This window comes from Muscardinus avellanarius (genome assembly GCF_963383645.1).
Source record: "Muscardinus avellanarius genome assembly, chromosome: 17".
In the NCBI taxonomy this organism is placed as follows: domain Eukaryota; kingdom Metazoa; phylum Chordata; class Mammalia; order Rodentia; family Gliridae; genus Muscardinus; species Muscardinus avellanarius.
Window position 1 is genome coordinate 62270619 of NC_137803.1, and position 17914 is coordinate 62288532.

The window sequence follows — 17914 nt, forward strand, 5'->3', positions numbered from 1 at the left end:
CCCGGCTGTGGAGCTGAGATGGGAGGAGGCAGCCTGGCTCAAGAGGCCGGCATTCCCACTCTGCTCTCCACTCTGAGAGGTGTGATATAAGAAGGCTTGGACAGAAGCAGGAAGCGGTGCTGCACACCTGGAATCCCGATACTTGGGAGGCTGAGACAGGAGGATCACAGGTGTGAGGCCAGCCTCAGCAACTTAGTGACATCAAATTAAAAAGCTCTGGTGTAGCTCAGAGGTGCAACACCTCTGAGTTCAATCTCCCAAAATCAAACGAAAAAAGGAAAAGAAATAGAGAGATACGTGCTTTGATATAAAACATAGTGCCAACTTATGTGGTAATTGTGTTCTATATTTGACTTGAGAGGCAAAAATAACGTTATAGATATTACTTTAACAAATTTTTGAATGAAGCCGGGCATGGTGGCACACACTTGTAATCCCAGTATTTGGGCACCCGAGACAAGAGGATTGCAGGTTCTTGGCCAGCCTCAGCTACTTAGTGAGGTCTTCCACAACTTACTGAGACCTTGTTTCAAAATATAAAATAAAAAGTAGGGCTGGGAGTGTAGCTCAGAGGTAAAATGCCCCTGGGTTCAATCCCCATTAACTCACACACACACACACACACACACACACACACACACACACACACATCTTGAAAGGTCCTCAAATCAATTTTCCTTTCCTTTCTCTTTTTCTCTCACAGTAAGGACAGGTATCTGCATTTCTTTGCATGTTCTTTGCTCTGTAGAGGCCCACAGAGCGCCAGCATGTAAGGTCACAGTGTTATCTAGCCGTCATGGACTAAAGCATGTCTCCTCAGAAGCCACGTGCCGCATCCAAGCCCCGTGCGACTCCTTGGCAGTGTGGTCTTCAAAGAGGTACTGAAGGCCACAGGAGCCCCAGTGCCCCGCGGCCGGCGCCCCAACAGAGGAAGAGGGGGCACCAGGGTGGGCAGCGGGCGAGGCCGTGAGGGGCAGGGAGGACGGCCATCTGCCAGTCGAGGAAAGAAAGTGCCTTGACCTGGGACTTCCAGCTCCCAGAGACAAGAGACAAAGCGTTTCCATTGTTTAAGCCTCGCGGTCTGCGACCCCCGGGAAGCTTAGAGTAGCAGTGTGCCTGGGGCACCGCCTTGGTCCTCACGGGCTCATGATGGAGCCCCAAAGCCTGGGGCTGGAACGTAGGGTCTGCGGGGAAGCTCAGCTCACACGGCTAACAGCACACCAGCAAAGTGCTGCTGTCGCGCCTCCGCTGAGGGGGAGAGGGAAAGGTCGCTTAGCAGCACCCGGACTCTGCGGACTGCGGGCCCTGCGAAGCTTTTGTGGAAGGGAAAATGAAGCTTTCTCCAGAAGAGAGGAGACTGGGAAGCCGGGGCACAAGTAATTCTCGGCCTGTGACTCCCCGGAGCGGGAGTCAGCCTCCGTGACTCCAGACAGGCTCCCCTCCAGACCAGCTCGTCTGCGCTTCATTGCTGGCAGGGGTGGCCTTCCCGCCAGGGAGCCAGGAGCCTGTCTTCATTCACCAGGGCTTCCTTCAAAGGTCCGCTGGCGTTCTTTTGATTTGACTGCAGGTTTATGTTGCTTCTTGGGTTTTTCTGGTTTGAAGGATAACCAGAAATTATCAGAGGGTTGTAAAAGAGAGAAGTAGAAAGAGGGTCACTTTATGTTTACACAAATGTTAATATATCTCTCCATATATAAAACAATGGATTTTGAGTATTCTGAAAGCTTCCTGTGGGGCCTTGGGTTTCAAGAAAAGATTTTATGAGCTGGGTGTGGCCTCACACTCCTGTAATCCCAGTATTTGGGAGGACCATAGGTTTGAGGCCAGCCTCAGCAGCTTAATGAGACTCTGTTTTAAAAATAATAAAAGGGTGAGGAGATGTAGCTCAGAGGTAGAATACCCTAGAGTTCAATTACCGATATCACGAAAAAAAAGAACTTTATGAGACCTGTTAATTGTTTAAAAAAGGAAAGGATTCATTTTGTGAAATAAGAAGTGTCATTTTGCGTGTCCTCTGAAGCCAACTTCTATTTAGTGGTTAGCCAGCGGCTAGAGGCATGCCATTATGGTACCTTCAAAGTCAACTCTGCAGTGACCCGCATAGTGGACAACCGTTGCCTGCCAGTCTTGCCCACAACCCAAAGAGCTGTAAGAGTTCATTGCCCTAGAGAAACACAGTAGGAGTCAGCAGAGTGCCTGGTTTCCACATGTGCACATCAGAAATAGCTAATTTTGCATTTTGACTCTAACCAGTGAGGGGGGATAAGTGCACCCCAGGGTCTTTCTGTCTGAGCCAAGCAGAAAAGTCCCTGCAGAAGCCCTCTGGCAGCACTGCACAGGGGAGGAGCGCTGGAGCCTCGGAGATGTGACGGCAACCCCGGGTGTTAATGGAGCCATCACACTGAAGGGCTGAGGTCCGGGCTTATGAGGTACAGGGCTGCATAAAGCGTAATGAAAAGCCACAAGCTCAGCCTTTTAAAAGGTGATCTCGTCTGTGTTTCCTTTTGCTAGAGAAAGAATTGTGCTTTGTTTCCTTTACACCACTCTCTCCAAATCTCAAGTTTCAAAATTAGGGAATTGAAGTCCCTAATGTGTTTCAGAGAAAGGGTTTTTTTAAAAGAGAATGCTAACTGGGTCAAGGTGTCTGTCCATTCCAGACAGAGGCCCAGGGAGCAGAGGTCAGGCTGGGAGCGCTGGCCTTGTAGCACTCCGGAAGGACTTCCAATTTCATCCTTAGTGCTGGGAGAGCCTTGGTGGGGTGGATGGATGAGTGGATGGATGGATGGATGGATGGATGGATAGATGGATGATGGATGGATTGATTATGGATGGATGGATGATGGATGGATGGATAGATGATGGATGATGGATGGATGATGGATGGATGGATGATGGATGGATGGATAGATGATGGATGATGGATGGATAGATGGATGATGGATAGATGGATGGATGACTGGATGGATGGGTGGATGACTGGATGGATGGATGGATAATGGATAGGTGGATGGATGGATGGATGGATAATGGATGGATGTATAGATGATGGATGAATGATGGATAGATGGATAGATGGATGATGGATGAATGATGAATGGGTGATGGATGGATGGATAGATGGATGATGGACAGATGGATGAGTGGATGGATGGATGATGGATGGATGGATGGATGGATGGATGGATGAGTGGATGGATGGATGATGGATGGATTGATAAATAGATGGATAGATGGATGGATGGATGGATGGTGGATGGATAGATGATGGATGAGTGGATGGATGGGTGAATGCATGATGGATGAATGGGTGGTTGGATGATGGATGGATGATAGATGAGTAGATGAATGGATGATGGATGGATTGATGGATAGATGGATGGATGGATGGATGATGGATGGATGGATGATGGATGGATGGATGATGCATGGTGGATGGATGATGAATGGATGGATGGATGGATGAGTGGATGGATGGATGGATGGATGATGGATGTTGGATGGATGGATGGATGATGGATGGATGGATGATGGATAGATGGATGGATAGATGGATGGATAGATGGATGGATGATGGATGGATGGATGATGGATGGATGGATGGATGGATGGATGAGTGGATGGATGGATGGATGAGTGGATGCTTGAGTGGATGGATAGATGGATGACAGATGATGGATAGATGGGTAATGGATGATGGATGGATGGATGATGAATGGATGGATGATGGATGGATGGATGATGGATAGGTAGATGGGTGAGTGCATGGTGGTACTGGAAATTGAATCCAAGGGAATTCTACCTCTGAGCTACACCCCAGCCCTTCATTTGCATAGTCTCCAGGACTTTTGGATACTTTCACCTTATAGGACAAAAAGCAACTTTGCAGATGTGGCTTCGGTAATTAGTAATTTTGCATGCTTATTGTGAGAGACTATTCTCTCTTGGTTTCTCCATATCATCAGAGAGGTTTGAGACACCTCAGAGGTGGAGGACAGCAGGTGCAGCAGCCCTGGCACCAGGAGCAGCCCGTGGCATATGAGGAGGGCCCCGGGACTGTACCGTGTGCACTTGGCCCAGCACCTGGCGAGGTGCTGATGCTCAGAACTGCGTTGGTAGCAGGCGGCACTGGGGCTCAGAGGACAGTCATGCCACCTGATAAAGCATCCTTCTACCTTGTCCTTCCTCCTGGCTTTTTTCTTTCTTTCTTTTCTTTTCTTTGTTTTTTTTTTTTTTTTTTTTGGTGTGATACTAGAGATTGAACCCAGGAACATTCTCCCTCTGAGACACACCCCAAACCCCAGCCTTACTTTATGTTTACTTATTTTTATTTTGAAATAGAGTCTTACTAAGTTGCTGAGGACCTCAAACCTGTACTCCTCCTGTCTCCGTCTCCCTAACACTGGGATTACAGGTGTACACGACTGCTCCCAGCCCTCTTGGTTTCTTAAGCTTGCTTGCAATGCCCCTAAAGTTGCATCAGTTGGCTCTTACCACTTTTGTAAAGCTTAGAGTGTTCGGGAACTGTGTGCTTTTGAGTGACCTCTGCTGAAGGCGGGATAACAGCTTCGGGAATGAGAAGAGCATATCCTGCTCCATGCCGGCTCATCACTGCCTTCCAGAAAATTCTCCTTACACTTGAGTTCCCACAACACCGCTCGAAGGATCATTTAGCTTCTGTTTCGGTCCCGCGTCAGACCACCCAGTGGACGAGTTGTTGGCAGTGAAACGGAAGGTTACATCTCCCTTTTCACCCTTCCCACTGGCGGTGGGAAGTCGGGAGGGCGGCAGCCGGTTCAACTGCTCTGTGCACAACCTCCCAAATTGCTAAAAATGCACATTTTTCTGGTAGGAGGATGACCTTGCATTAGTCACTAAACTTAATAGAACAATGAAGTCATGATTAGATGCTGGTGGATTCTCAGATCCCACTTCAGACCACCCAGTGGACGAGTTGTTGGTAGGAATTGGGAGGTGACAGCTCACTCCCCCGCCCCGCCGCCTCCAGCATTAGCAGTGGGGCCTTGGTAGGGGGGCAGCTGGTCCATCTGCCTTCTTACTGAGCAGTTTCCCTGTCGCTGCCACAGCATGATACCCCAAATCAGGCAGATGAGAACAAGGCACGAATATCATCTCTCAGCTCCCAGATCAGAGTGCAAATTGTCTCTGGAGAGCTGGCGTTCTGACTGGAGGCCTGGGAAGAATCCTTGGCTGGCTGACTCTGGGGCTCCTGCCTCTCCGTCTCCAGGGCCAGAAGCAATGGTCTGGTCTTCCTCGCCTGGCGCTGTCCCTTCTCTGTCTTTTCTAAGCACCCTGTAATTTTGTTCGCCTGTCAGTGTAACGCACGCTCATCTCCCCATCTAGAGATGATAAGCTTAATCACACCCTCAAAGCTCTTTTTGCCAGAGAAGGCAACATATTCCAAGGTTCTGGACATTACGGAAGTGAAGAAATAAAGGATTTAAACTAAAAATTTTAGGATATATGAATGTCTTGAATTCCAGATAAATGGGTCAGTAGGATAGTGGGGGGGGGGGGGAGGAAGAGGTAGACAGTAGGAAAGGACCAGTCCAAATAATATTGCCCATGTATGAGGGTGTCACTACTAGTGTCCCCAACTAGTGACCCCTGTCTCAGCCTCCCAAGTCCTGGGATTACAGGCGCGTGTCACCATGCCCGGTGATAGTGGATTCCTGAGACTTTTTATTGTAACTCTTATGTTAGATTTTAATGTAATCTACATACCATCATACGGCATTATCATTTGTCTCGGCAAGTTTCGGTCTATCTTATCTTTTCATGTTGCCGATGAGAGGGTTTTCATTTCATTTAGAACTCCTGTCAGCATTTCTCGGAAGACCGGTCTGGTGGTGAGAAAGTCCTTTGCTTTGCTTGTCTGGCACTCTGTCTCTCCTTCATGTCTGAAGGGCAGCTTCGGTGGGTATGTTATTCTTGGCTGGAGTATTTTTCCTTTAATATTCTGAATATATCATCCCACGCTGTCCTGGCCTGCAAGAATTCTGATGATAAATGTGCTGATCTTTCTCTGGAGGTGCTTTTATAGATAATAAATCATTTTCCCCTTGCTAATTTCAAAATTTTGTCCAGAGAGAGAGAGAGAGAGGGAGAGAGAGAGAGAGAGAGAGAGAGAGAGAGAGAGAATGAATGTGTGTGTGTGTGTGTGTGTGTGTGTGTGTGTGTGTGTGTGTGTGTTACTAGAGACTGAACTCGGGGCATTCTACTTCCCAGCTACACTCCTAGACCTTTCTATTTTTTTCTTCATTTTGAAACAAGGTCTCACTAAGTTGCTGAGGGCCTCGCTAAGTTGCAGAAGCTGACCTTGAACCTTTGATCTTCCTGTCTCAGCCTCCCAAGCACTGGGATTGCAGGTGTGCACCATCACACCCAGCTTTGTATTTGTTTTTTACTCTGACAATATGATTAGATTTCTCAGTGAAGATCCCTTTATTCTTCGTTAATTTAGAGTTCTTTGGGCTTCTCGGATGTGGGAACTTTTCTGCCACTATTTTCTTAAATAAACCTTTTGCCTTTTCTCTTTCTCTCCTCCTTTCTAGAAATCATAACTTTTACATTTGTTCACTCTGGTGTCCCATAACTCCCACAGGCTTTAAAGCAATACCTTTTCATTCTTTTCTATTATTTCCCCTCTGCTGGGTAACTTTAAATGATTCGACTTCAAGGTTTTAGATTCTTCTGCCTCACCCAGTCTGCTGTTGGTGTTCTCTATTGGACTTTTCATTTTAAGCATTATATTTTCCTGCTCTAGAGTTTCTGAAGTTTTTGTTTATTTTCTTCCTATGATCCCACCTCTTTGTTGAATGTTTATGTATCATCTTTCTGGTTTCAGTCAATGGTCTATTTGTATTTCTTTGGAGCTCTCTGAGTCTCAGGATGATTTTTTTTTCCTTTCTTTAGTACTGGGGATGGAACCCAGGGGCATTCTACCTCCCAGCTATACCCCCAGCTCCATTTTTTTATTTTTTATTTTTTAAACTGGGTCTTACTAGGTTGCAGAGAGCCTCACTAAATTGCTGAGGCTGGCCTTGAACCTGCAATCGTACTGTGTCATCCTCTTAAGCACTGAGGTTACAAGTGTATGCCACCATGCCCAGCTCTGATATTTTATTTCAAAATTGTATTTAATTGGTAGACCACACTTGGAGGAAATTGACATCTTTCTCATAAGTCATCTTATTCATGAATGTAATATATTCTTTATTTTTATCTTCTTACTTTTGTATTTTATCCATAAAAGTCTTAGGAACTGTATGTTAGGTTAATACTTAAATGTTTTTAGCAATCAAGAGTCGACCAGAGTAGCAGTATCATGGAAAATATATGCACGTATAATTAGTGTATTTTTCTGTGTATGCTTTATTTCAAGAATTGCCTTACAGAATTGAGTCTATGAGTTGACAAAGTCCAGGACCCACAGGGGGCTCTTGGGAAGGGGAGAGCATATCCACCCAGAATTCACGGGCCGAGTTGAAGTCCCCCCACGCTCTTGCTTGCACCTCACACAGATTTTCAGGGTGTCTAGCTAAGTAATTGACTTGGGCCTGCCCAGATGTTGAGCGATAATCGCCCTTTTGTAGAAGTAATCCACTGTGCTCACCACTGCTGTCTGTGAGTTCACGGCAAGTGAGCTTGTGCCTGGATTAGAGTTTGATTAAGTGAGTGTGAACTAGAGCAAAACCATTTCAGTACAGCTCCGATTCCCAATTAACCCGCCTCCCATTTCCTATTGATTATCGCTGATGTAGGGAAGGTATTTGATTTTTAGAAGATGGTCTCGTATCTGCATCATCCCAAGTTCTTAGATTTGTCCTCATAGTTTGCCTGTGGATTCAGTTTGATTTTTTATATTGATAATGATATCCTCTGAGAAGAATTCTATTTTGATCGTATTATCTATAAGTAAGTATGGTTATTAAAACTGTTCATTTTTTTTATCTTACGGTATTATCGGTACACCAAGTAATGCATTAATTACTAGCAATAATATTGGATGACCTTCTTCATTCTTTGATCTTGGTGGGACTATGTCTAAAACACCACTAGAAAGGGGGTTTTTGCTTTAGCTATTGTATAAATTTGTTAAATAGATTTCACTTATTTCTTTTCTTAGTTGTTTAAGTCATAAATAAGTTTTGAGCTTTATGAAATATTTTTGTATCCATTGAAAAAACAATGATTTCAGCCATCTAGTATGTGGATTTTGTTTATTAGTTTGTTAATGATAAACCACACTTCTTTCTCTGCAGTAAAGTCTACCTGGCTATGATGCATTACGTGTTTACCATGCCATTTCAGTTGATTAGCAAATTTTATTTATAATTTAAGTCTATGTTCATGAGTAAAATCCACTTATAGTTTCTTCTAGCCTTATTTAATTTTGAAATTAAAGTTACTTTAACATCATAAAATTTTTTAGTTTTGATAAATGATAAGTCAATCGTGTAATTTTACAAAGAGAGTGAGAAAGCTTTCAGCTGCCGACGAACAATCGGGTGAGGATTATTCCTCCTCCTGACCCCCGGGTCGGCCGATGGAACGAGTTACGCCAACGTCTGTTTAGTGGGGAACTCCGGAAGGGCCGGGGCGCATCTGGCCTGACTCTCTCTGTCTTTTGGCCCAGGACACACTGGCCGTTTGCTGAAATCCCTGTGCGTCATCAGCCTCTCCTTCCTGGTCCTGCACATCGTTTTCCACAGCACGCTGGCGAGCCTGGAGGCCCAGCACCGCATCGCGCCCGGATTCAACTGTGAGTGAGGCTGTTTACTGTGCTTTCTCTGTGTGTGTCTGAGAGAAATCTGCGCAATAACCATTTTATAAGACTCACGGCGTCAGCCATTGAGCAGATACAATATGAATACCTATAAAGAAGCTTTGCATGAGAAGAGAGGTCATAAGACCAACTTAATGAATCTCTAGCATATATGAGATACTGACTTCCTATCTGCATGTAAAACATTACCATCGGGCTTAACCTAAACCAATCAACAAGGCCGGGCGTGGTGGGGCACACTTGTCATCCCAGCATTCAGAGGCTGAGGCAGAAGGATCGCGGTTCATGACCAGCCTCAGCTACTTAGTGAGGCCCTTTGCAACTCAGTGAGGACCGGTTTCAAAATAAAGAATAAAAAATAGGGCTGGGGTTGTAGCTCAGAGGTAGAGTGCCTCTGGGTTCCATCCCTAGTACCGCAAAAAAAAAAAAAAAAAAAAAATCAACATACGGTCCTTGTAGCTTGCAGTGTAGCTAAGAAAAACAGTGTATACATGATTTCTAACCACACACATCAGAATATGAAAGTTGAATAACATTATATGAATTCTATGATCATGACATCAATCCTCTTCTACAGCATAATGTAAGGTTTTCTGTCTTTCTGGGGAAAATGTCACAGCAGAAATATATTTTTTTAATTATAAGTCTCTTATTGGTATTCATAGGGAAGTAATATATCTTATACCCATAATATTTTGAATTCCCGATCTGACAAAGTCTGTGTGTTTATGATTTGTCTAGACAGTATCTTTCCAGTCCTGAGTTTCCGTTCTTGCAGAATGTGTGGTTATCACTTGAACACTAGGAGCAGCTCACGCAGATGGAATGCAATCCATACGTTTCAAGTTAAACCTGAAGGAAGCCTAGGATATTTGCAATCGTCTGTAATAACTGTTTTTACTTGTCAGATTCTCTTTGAAGGACCCATTTGTGGGTTTGAAATTTCCTGAACTTCGTGAGCCCAAGTACAAGTAGTAAGAAGTAAACATACCCTCTCCCATCAAATAAAAAGATCAAAATTGTTCTCGGATCAAAGAGACTTAACTTAAACATAGCGGAGAACTCTGTGGTAGAACTCGTGTTCATGAATTATTCATTGTTCTCGTGTCCAAATTGAGACGCGCAGCGCGGGGTCAGTTCTCGGGTTGGTCACCCTGCCGGGCTCCGAGCCCCCTGACGGTCGTATCATCGGCCAGCACGATTGTTGGTTGAAGTTGTGTAATTTCGGGTGTGGTCATAATTCTGAAAATTAACATATAGTCTACATACCACGAAACTCATCTACTTAAAGTATCCAGGTTAGTGGTTTTTAGTACATTCAAAAGGCTGTGCCACCATCTACAACACGTGTTTCAGAACAGAGTGTTCACCCTCAAAAAACCCTGTTTCTAGCCGGGCGTGGTGGGCACGCTTGTAATCCCAGCATTCGGGAGGCTGAGGCAGGAGGATTGCGTTTCGTGGACAGCCTCAGCTACTTAGGCCCTTCGCAACCCAGTGGGACCCTGCTTCAAAATAAAGGATAAAAAAATAGGGCAGGGGGTGTAGCTTGGAGATAGAATGTCCCTGGGTTCTCTCCCCAGTGCTGCAGACAACAAGGACAAAGTCTTTCCACAAATAGCTTCCCATTTCCTTCCCATTCATTCCTAGACAACCTCCAGTCTACTTTCTGTCTCTGTTAGGCTCACCTACTTGCACATCTTCTCTTAGTTGATACAGTCCTTGGCCTTTGGGTCTGGTTTATTTTTGTTAACATAATGTTTCCAGGGTTCTTCTGTGATATAGCGTGTGTCAACACTTTACTCCTTTTCATGGCTGCATGATATTCAGTTGTCATGATGTCATCTTAATGTTTAAAAAAGCCAAACACTGTCCCATTATTAAAGTGTAGATAAAACACCTTGCTGAAATCATGGCATTTTGGGTTATGTTATAGTGATAAAGCATTTATTATATTTGGTCAGGTTTTACATCTAACACTGAAAGTTAGAAACAGTATTTTAGAGTGCTTCTCAGCCCCAAATCCTATGCATGTGTCTAAGTAAAATACTCCCAGGATTCTGAAGACACATTTAATAACCATAGTGTTACCCAAGGAAAAAACTTCACCCACGATTTCCCCAGGGGAACCCAATGTGGTCTCCATCATGAGGGGTGTTTCATCTCAGGATACATTTCAATTCATTAGATACACCCGTGTACACACACACACACACACACACACACACATGCAAACACAAACATATACACATGTGCACACATACATAACATGCACACCTATAAACATACATGTACATATACACAAACACATACACACATATACAAATGCATACATATATAGCATATGCAAAAATATACATGCATTGCCGGGTGTGGTGGCGCACATTTGTAATCCCTGCGCTTGGGAGGCAGAGACAGGAGGATCGCACAGGTTCGAAGCCAGCCGTGCACGCTGGCTTAGGAGACTCTGTTTCCAAATAAAAATGTAAAAATAGGTCTGGGAGTGTAGACCGGAGGTAGAAGGGCTTCCAGGAACCCCAGTACCACCAAAAAAAAAAAAAATATATATATATATATATATGTATATATATATACACACACATATTATATACACACAGATACACACATGTGTATGTACATGCATACACATTTACATGTATGTGCATATGTATAAACAAATGCATATACATGTATGTACACGTGCATATATACATGCACACATATTAGCATATATACACAAACACATATACAAATGCATACACACATATATAAAGCACACCCAAACATATACATGCAGACATGTATATGCACGTAGATATATACACACATATACACATGTGCACGCACATGCATATGCATGCATACATATATACATGCACATACACATGCATATATATACACAAAAATGCATACATACACATATACACATACCAATGCATATACATATATAAACACATACATACATATACACACATAAATACATGCACATACACTTGCATATATACACAGAAACACATGTATACACATTTATACACATAATATACAAACTCATACACGTATATACATATGCATACATACACGTTATTCAAATTTGAGGATGCATATAATTAAATATTATTTAAATATATACTAGAACATATCTGTCCTGTGTATGTGTATAGGATCAAGGTGTGTGTGTGTGTGTGTATACCTATGTATTCCTCTACCACTCAGCAGCCTGAATCCTTGCAGAAGCGCAGGACATACCTCGAGCTGCTGGGTAGTGCAGGAAGGAGCCCTGAAGGCCCTCTAGCTTAGGGCAGTGCAATTCGTGATCTCTCAACTCAGCTGGTCTAGGCCTCTCTGCTTCAGTCCACACGAGAATTGTCTACAGTTTTTCAAAGATCAAAATAAAATGCAATACAAAATGTTGCGGCAGCGTTCCCTTCTCTGCATTGCGAGGGGCTTTCTAAGTGGTCTCTCCCGTGAGGTCTGGACAGGGACTCTTCCTCACACGGCACATCGGCTCTTGTCTTGGCGCTCAGGGCCTCGTGCTAGCATCCCGGGGGCTCTGTCTCCGGGAGGAGGGCTGGCGTGGCGACCGCCTCTCCTCTCCCGAGGATACCTGGCCGCCTGGCCCGGTGGAGCCGTGCCCAGCACAGACGCCACATCAGACCTCACTGCTGTTCCTCACCATGTACCTAACTGTCCAAACCCAACAGGATCTACCCTTCCTTTTCCTTGTTTTCCGGTAAAAGCAGCCCTGCTCCGCCGAGAGCTAACTGATGGATGTCATGGTTGTAAACTGTTTCTACAAAGCCGAGCTTCAATGTGAAGTTTATTTCTACTGAAGTTAAAGTTCCAACTTAAAGTTGCGATTTTTTTGATGAAGTAACCCACAAAGACTAGGTTGAAGACTGAATTAAGCCGGGCGTAGTGGCGTATGCCTGGAGCCCAGCTTAACGAGAGGCCTCTTGAAGATGAGCTTATAGACATCATAAAATTCTTCCGAGCAAACTAGTGATGTTTGCGTTAGCTATTGGAGATTTGGGGGATCTGTTTTATGTGTACATTAATATGAAGACATCATGAAGAACAATAAAAAAGAAAGACAAACTTCAGAGCTTTGCAAACCAGCACAGTGTCTGAGATTCGCACCGCTGGGTCTCCCGCCTGGAGCTGCTGGTGCCGGTGGTCCCACGCTCTAAACCGCCGGGACGCTGCCGGTGCCTAATGGGAAGGCCGCACGTGGCTGGGGCTGACTCACGCGGCTGATATTATTATTATTTCTCCAGAAACTGGAGTTAGGACTCTGTTCACAGAGTCCTGAATACAAGCTCCATTATTCCCACCCCTCAAGTCTGAAGCACAGCTTTCGGGCCTGCAGCTATGAAGGAATCCGATTTCAAATAGAAAGACACTTGATCATCAGGGTTGGACATTTCCAGTGCTGTCCTCCATGGTCAAGACACTGGGAAATGAAAATAAAATTACCCAGACAGGCCGGGCTTACGCAGTCGTGTTCAGGTGGTATTCAAATCCAAGACCACGAGTGTTCTGTGTGTTTTGTACTTTCCTAACGACTTCTTTCCCTCGTTAAATCTCATACCCGTGCCCTCATTGGAGCAAGAGCTCCCAGCATCTCTGGGGAGCCTGCGGCTCCCGGGTAGCGGTTGTAAAGATTGATTCATTGGGAGGCCCCGCTCCCCAGAGTCCTGGAGTGCTCTCACACCCAGTCCCTCAGCCCGCACTTGCCGGCAGCTCTGCTAAAGGTGCCATTGTGCATAACTGAAACTTAACACCGCCCCTGCCCCTCACTCTCACTTTCAAAATGGTGTTCTTAGGGGTAAGCGAGGAGACCCCTGGCAGCCGAGGCCTCTGTAGATTTTGCTCAAACGCCTTGTGCCGCTAACTAAAATATTTTCATTCCAGGCTACTTAAATAAATAGCAGCCTGTGTGCAATTATGTCATCACAGATCACACAGAAGTAGTTGTCTGACTCTGTGGTCCGTGTGCGGCTACGCAAGCGAAAGTCCCAGGTCGGTCTGGATTCTTGTGCGGAGCTAGAGCATGTTAGCGATCGAAAAACCTTTGGAGTTCAAGACTGTGTGAGATAAATTTCCGATGACAAGAACCACTTATCATAGCCATTTACCGGGCATTTACTAACCGTGAGACCTCAGCAATCACTCCCATCCCTTCCTAACGACTTGCTTTCTTGTTACGGCTGGATTCTACTATTCTTAATAAGAGAAGGTCATGTTGTCCCATTTAATTGAATTTTTTGGTACTGATCATTGAACCCGGGGGCGGTCTACCTCCGATCTACACTCCCAGCCCCTTGAAGATTTATTTACTTATTTACTTACTTATATTTTATTTTGAAACAGGGTCTTGTTAAGTTGCCGAGGATCTAAGTCACTGGGGCTGGCATCTAACCTGCAGTCCTCCTGTCTCGGCCTCCCAGGCACTGGGGTTGCCGGTGTGCGCCACAGCACTCCGTCCATGTATATATTTTTTTCTTTTTTTTTTTTTTTCGGATCTGGGAACAGAACCCAGGGGCATTTGACCTCCGAGCCACACCCCAACCCTATTTTATTTATTCTTTATTTTGAAACAGGGTCTCAGTAAGTTGCGGAGGGCCTCACTACGTAGCTGAGGCTGTCCGTGACCCGCGATCTTCTGGTCTCAGCCTCCCTCCAAATGCTGGGATTACAAGCGTGCGCCACCACGTCCGGCTCCAGCCCATGTAATTCTACGAGCCAGTCGTTGGGGTGGGCAGCCGTGTTCCGTGCATGGGCACCAGGCCACAGAGGACACGGGGGAGGCAAGTGGCAATTTCATCACCAGGCTCCGTTCACCTGGAGACAGGAGAATCCTTTTATTTGTGCATTTTATTATTACGTATCCCAGTAGCATCTGCTCTGCGGGGCTGCACCCTCCCTGTCCTGTGTGAACGCAGTGCCCGCATGTGGGTCACCTGAGGGAGGAGCTGAGGATGGAGGGATATCTCTGAGAGGACCGTGGGTTGCACAGAGCCAGAGGACCTCCCAACTGCAGGCTGACGCTGGCCCATCCAGGATCCTTCTCTCCTGTTCTTTACATACATCCATATATACATATAGAAATATATATATGTATATGTATATGGAGGTTTGTATATATATAAAAATATATATGTATATAAATATGTATATAGGTATATATTATTTTATATTTATTATATATATCTTATTCTTTTGTTGGTGTATTATAATTATACATCTTGGTGAGGTCTCAAGTGATACAAACATATGCACACAGAATTTGGTGTGATTCTTTCTCGATCTTACCCTGCCTGGCTTGCTATTCGATTTAAAAAAAACAACAACAAAAAGTCAGCCATGATGGCGCACACCTGTAATCTCAGTACTTGGGGGGGGCTGAGACTGCAAGATTGCAGGTTCTTGGCCAGCCTCCGCAGCTTAGCAAGGCCCTCGGCAATTTAGCGAAACTGCTTCCAAGTAAAAAATATGAAGGGCGTAGGTCAGGGGTAGAATGGCCCTGAGTTCCTTTCAGTCCCCAGCATCAGAGAGAATGGGGGGAGGGGGAGAGAAAGCGGGGGAGAGGGCAAGGGCAGGCCAGAGCACGCACACTCTGATGGTCTGGGCCCCATAAAGCTGTGTGCCAGAGGCCCAGGCCCGTGAGCTCTCCCAGCCGGGGGAGAGCTGAAGAGAATCTTTCATATATCTATGCTTTTCTCCACACAATCTGGGGTCAGTGGGAGTGAAAAATATAGAAGAGAAAGCTGGAGTCAGAAGTAGGAAAGAGCCGGGCGTGGTGGCGCACACTTGTGATCCCAGCATTTGGGAGGCTGAGACAGGAGGATTGAGATTGGAGGCCAGGCTCAGCAACTTAGCGAGGCCCTCCGCAACTCAGCGAGACCTTTCAAAATAAAGAATAAAAAATAGGGCTGGGGGGTAAGTTCAGAGGCAGAGTGCTCCTGGCTTCCACCCCCAGTACCGCAAAAGAAGAAGCAGCAGAGAGGAGGATGGGAGGTGGGCTTCGACACGGGGCAGGGGTGGGGTCCCTGCCCAAGACGCATCATAGAGCAGGAAACGGAAAACGAGCGGATTGACTGTGTTTGCTTAAGTAACCATTTCCCTAACCTCGAGCGCATGACGCAGCGATTCCAGGGTAAATTATTTACAATAAAAGCACTAAGGCAAGTCCGCGTGGCAAGGAGTACACGCCACTTCAGAAAAGAGACGGACAGCCTCAGCTGTGACCCGCGTGGCAGCCCCCTGGAGTGGGAGGGCTTCGGGGCACAGCCGGTGCCACACACTGGCTGAGCGGAGCTGACGTCCAGAAAGTACTCGCTGGGCAGCCCAGGCTGAGTTACTTCAGACCTGCCCACACAGCTGGGCGCCTCTTATGGTTTATGTATGTGGATTCATAATAAAAGCATGTTTCCTATAAACACAAGTCTGGAGTTGTCCAGGCCTGGAGGTGCACGCCTGTAATACCCAGTACACGGGAGGCTGAGACAGCAGGATCTCAGGTTTGGACCAGTCTCAGCAATTAGCAAGACTCTTTTTCAGAAAATTAAACAAACAAACAAAAACAAAAAAGAGTCTGGGTATAGCTGAAAGCTAGAGAGCCCCTGGGTTCAATCTTCAGTGCCAAATAATAATAACAACTAAATTTCGGAGGGCCTCACCGAGTAGCTGAGGCTGGCTTCGAACCTGTGCAATCCTCCTGTCTCAGCCTCCCAAATGCTGGGATCACAAGCGTGCGCCACCACGCCCAGCCTGGAACTCTTAATTCATCTGGAGTTTTATATTCCCATCGTAATTGATTAAATAATCTTTTTAATACATTTAATAGGTGAACTTTATAAAGTCCTGGGACAGCCTTCTCTGAGGTCTGATAGAGCATTGGTTGGTTTCCTGGGCACCTTGTCTCTCTAAAATACCATTTCCTCCTCCCCTTCTTCTTCTTCTTCCTCCTCTTCCTCCTCCTCTTTTTATCCTCCTCCTATCTTCCCCTCCTTCTCTTCCTCCTCTTCTTCTTTCTCCCCTCCTCCTTCTATTGCTTTCTACCTAGACCCTATATTTCTCCTTATTTTGAAACTTGTGATTCTATTTGGAGAAAATTCTTTTTTTTTATTTTTTATTGGTGCATTATATTAATACAACTTATTGGGGTAAAAAACTTGTGTGTACAAACATGTACTCATCGCTGATTTAACCCCTACCCAAATCCCACCCCATTCCCTCCCCGTCCCTCCCTCCCTTGCTTGGCTTAGTGATTGACTTCGATATGTTTAAGTACATTGTGAGCTTTAGCGATTTTCCTCTTCCCCCCTCCTTTCTCCTCCTTTAGGTTGTCTTGTTTGCTCCTCTTTTCTCCCTAACTCTCACATATTAGGGAAAGCATCTGATTTCTTATTTTTTGTGCCTGACTAATCTCACTTAGCATAATGTCCTCCAGTTCCATCCATTTCCCTGAAAATGATGTAATTGAGTTTTTTTTTTTTTTGATGGCTGAGTAAAATTCCATTGTGTAGATATCCCACAGTTTTGTAATCCATTCATCTGTTGGTGGACATCTTGGCTGGTTCCATAGTTTGGCTATGGTGAATTGTGCAGCTATCAACATAGATACACATGCATTAGTTTGGTAGTTTGGTTTCCTATCTTTTGGGTAGATACCCAACAGTGGTATTGCTGGATCAAATGGTAGATTTGTTCCCATTCTTCTGAGGATTCTCCATACTGTTTTCCAAAGTGGTTGCACTAATTTGCAATCCCACCAACAATGTCTTAGAGTTCCCACTTCTCCACATCCTCGCCAGCATCTGTTGTTGTTTGTGTTTTGAATGATTGCCATTCTAGTTGGAGTTAGGTGGAATCTCAGGGTAGTTTTGGTTTGCATCTCTCTGATTGCCAGTGATGTTGAGCATTTTTTCATGCATTTATTGGCCATTTGAATTTCTTCTTTTGTGAAGTGTCTATTTAGTTCATTTGCCCATTTTGTTATTGGATGCTTTGTTTTCTTAGTGTTGAGTTTCTTGAGTTCTCTGTATATTCTAGATATTAGTCCTCTATCACTGGTGTAGGTGGCAAAAATCTTCTCCCATTCTGTTGGCT

General features: G+C 45.1%; 1 protein-coding gene across 4 annotated transcripts in view; it reads left to right on the top strand.

Annotated features, from left to right (window-relative positions):
* PIEZO2 (piezo type mechanosensitive ion channel component 2) overlaps positions 1-17914 on the top strand; it is a gene marked incomplete at both ends in the record, with an annotated part of 338656 nt that overhangs the window by 117160 nt on the left and 203582 nt on the right. For all 4 annotated transcript variants that reach the window (XM_080714289.1, XM_080714288.1, XM_080714290.1 and 1 more), the window contains one exon: positions 8657-8782. In XM_080714289.1, the coding sequence (XP_080570415.1) occupies positions 8657-8782 (126 nt within the window). The remainder of the gene's footprint in view (positions 1-8656; positions 8783-17914) is intronic.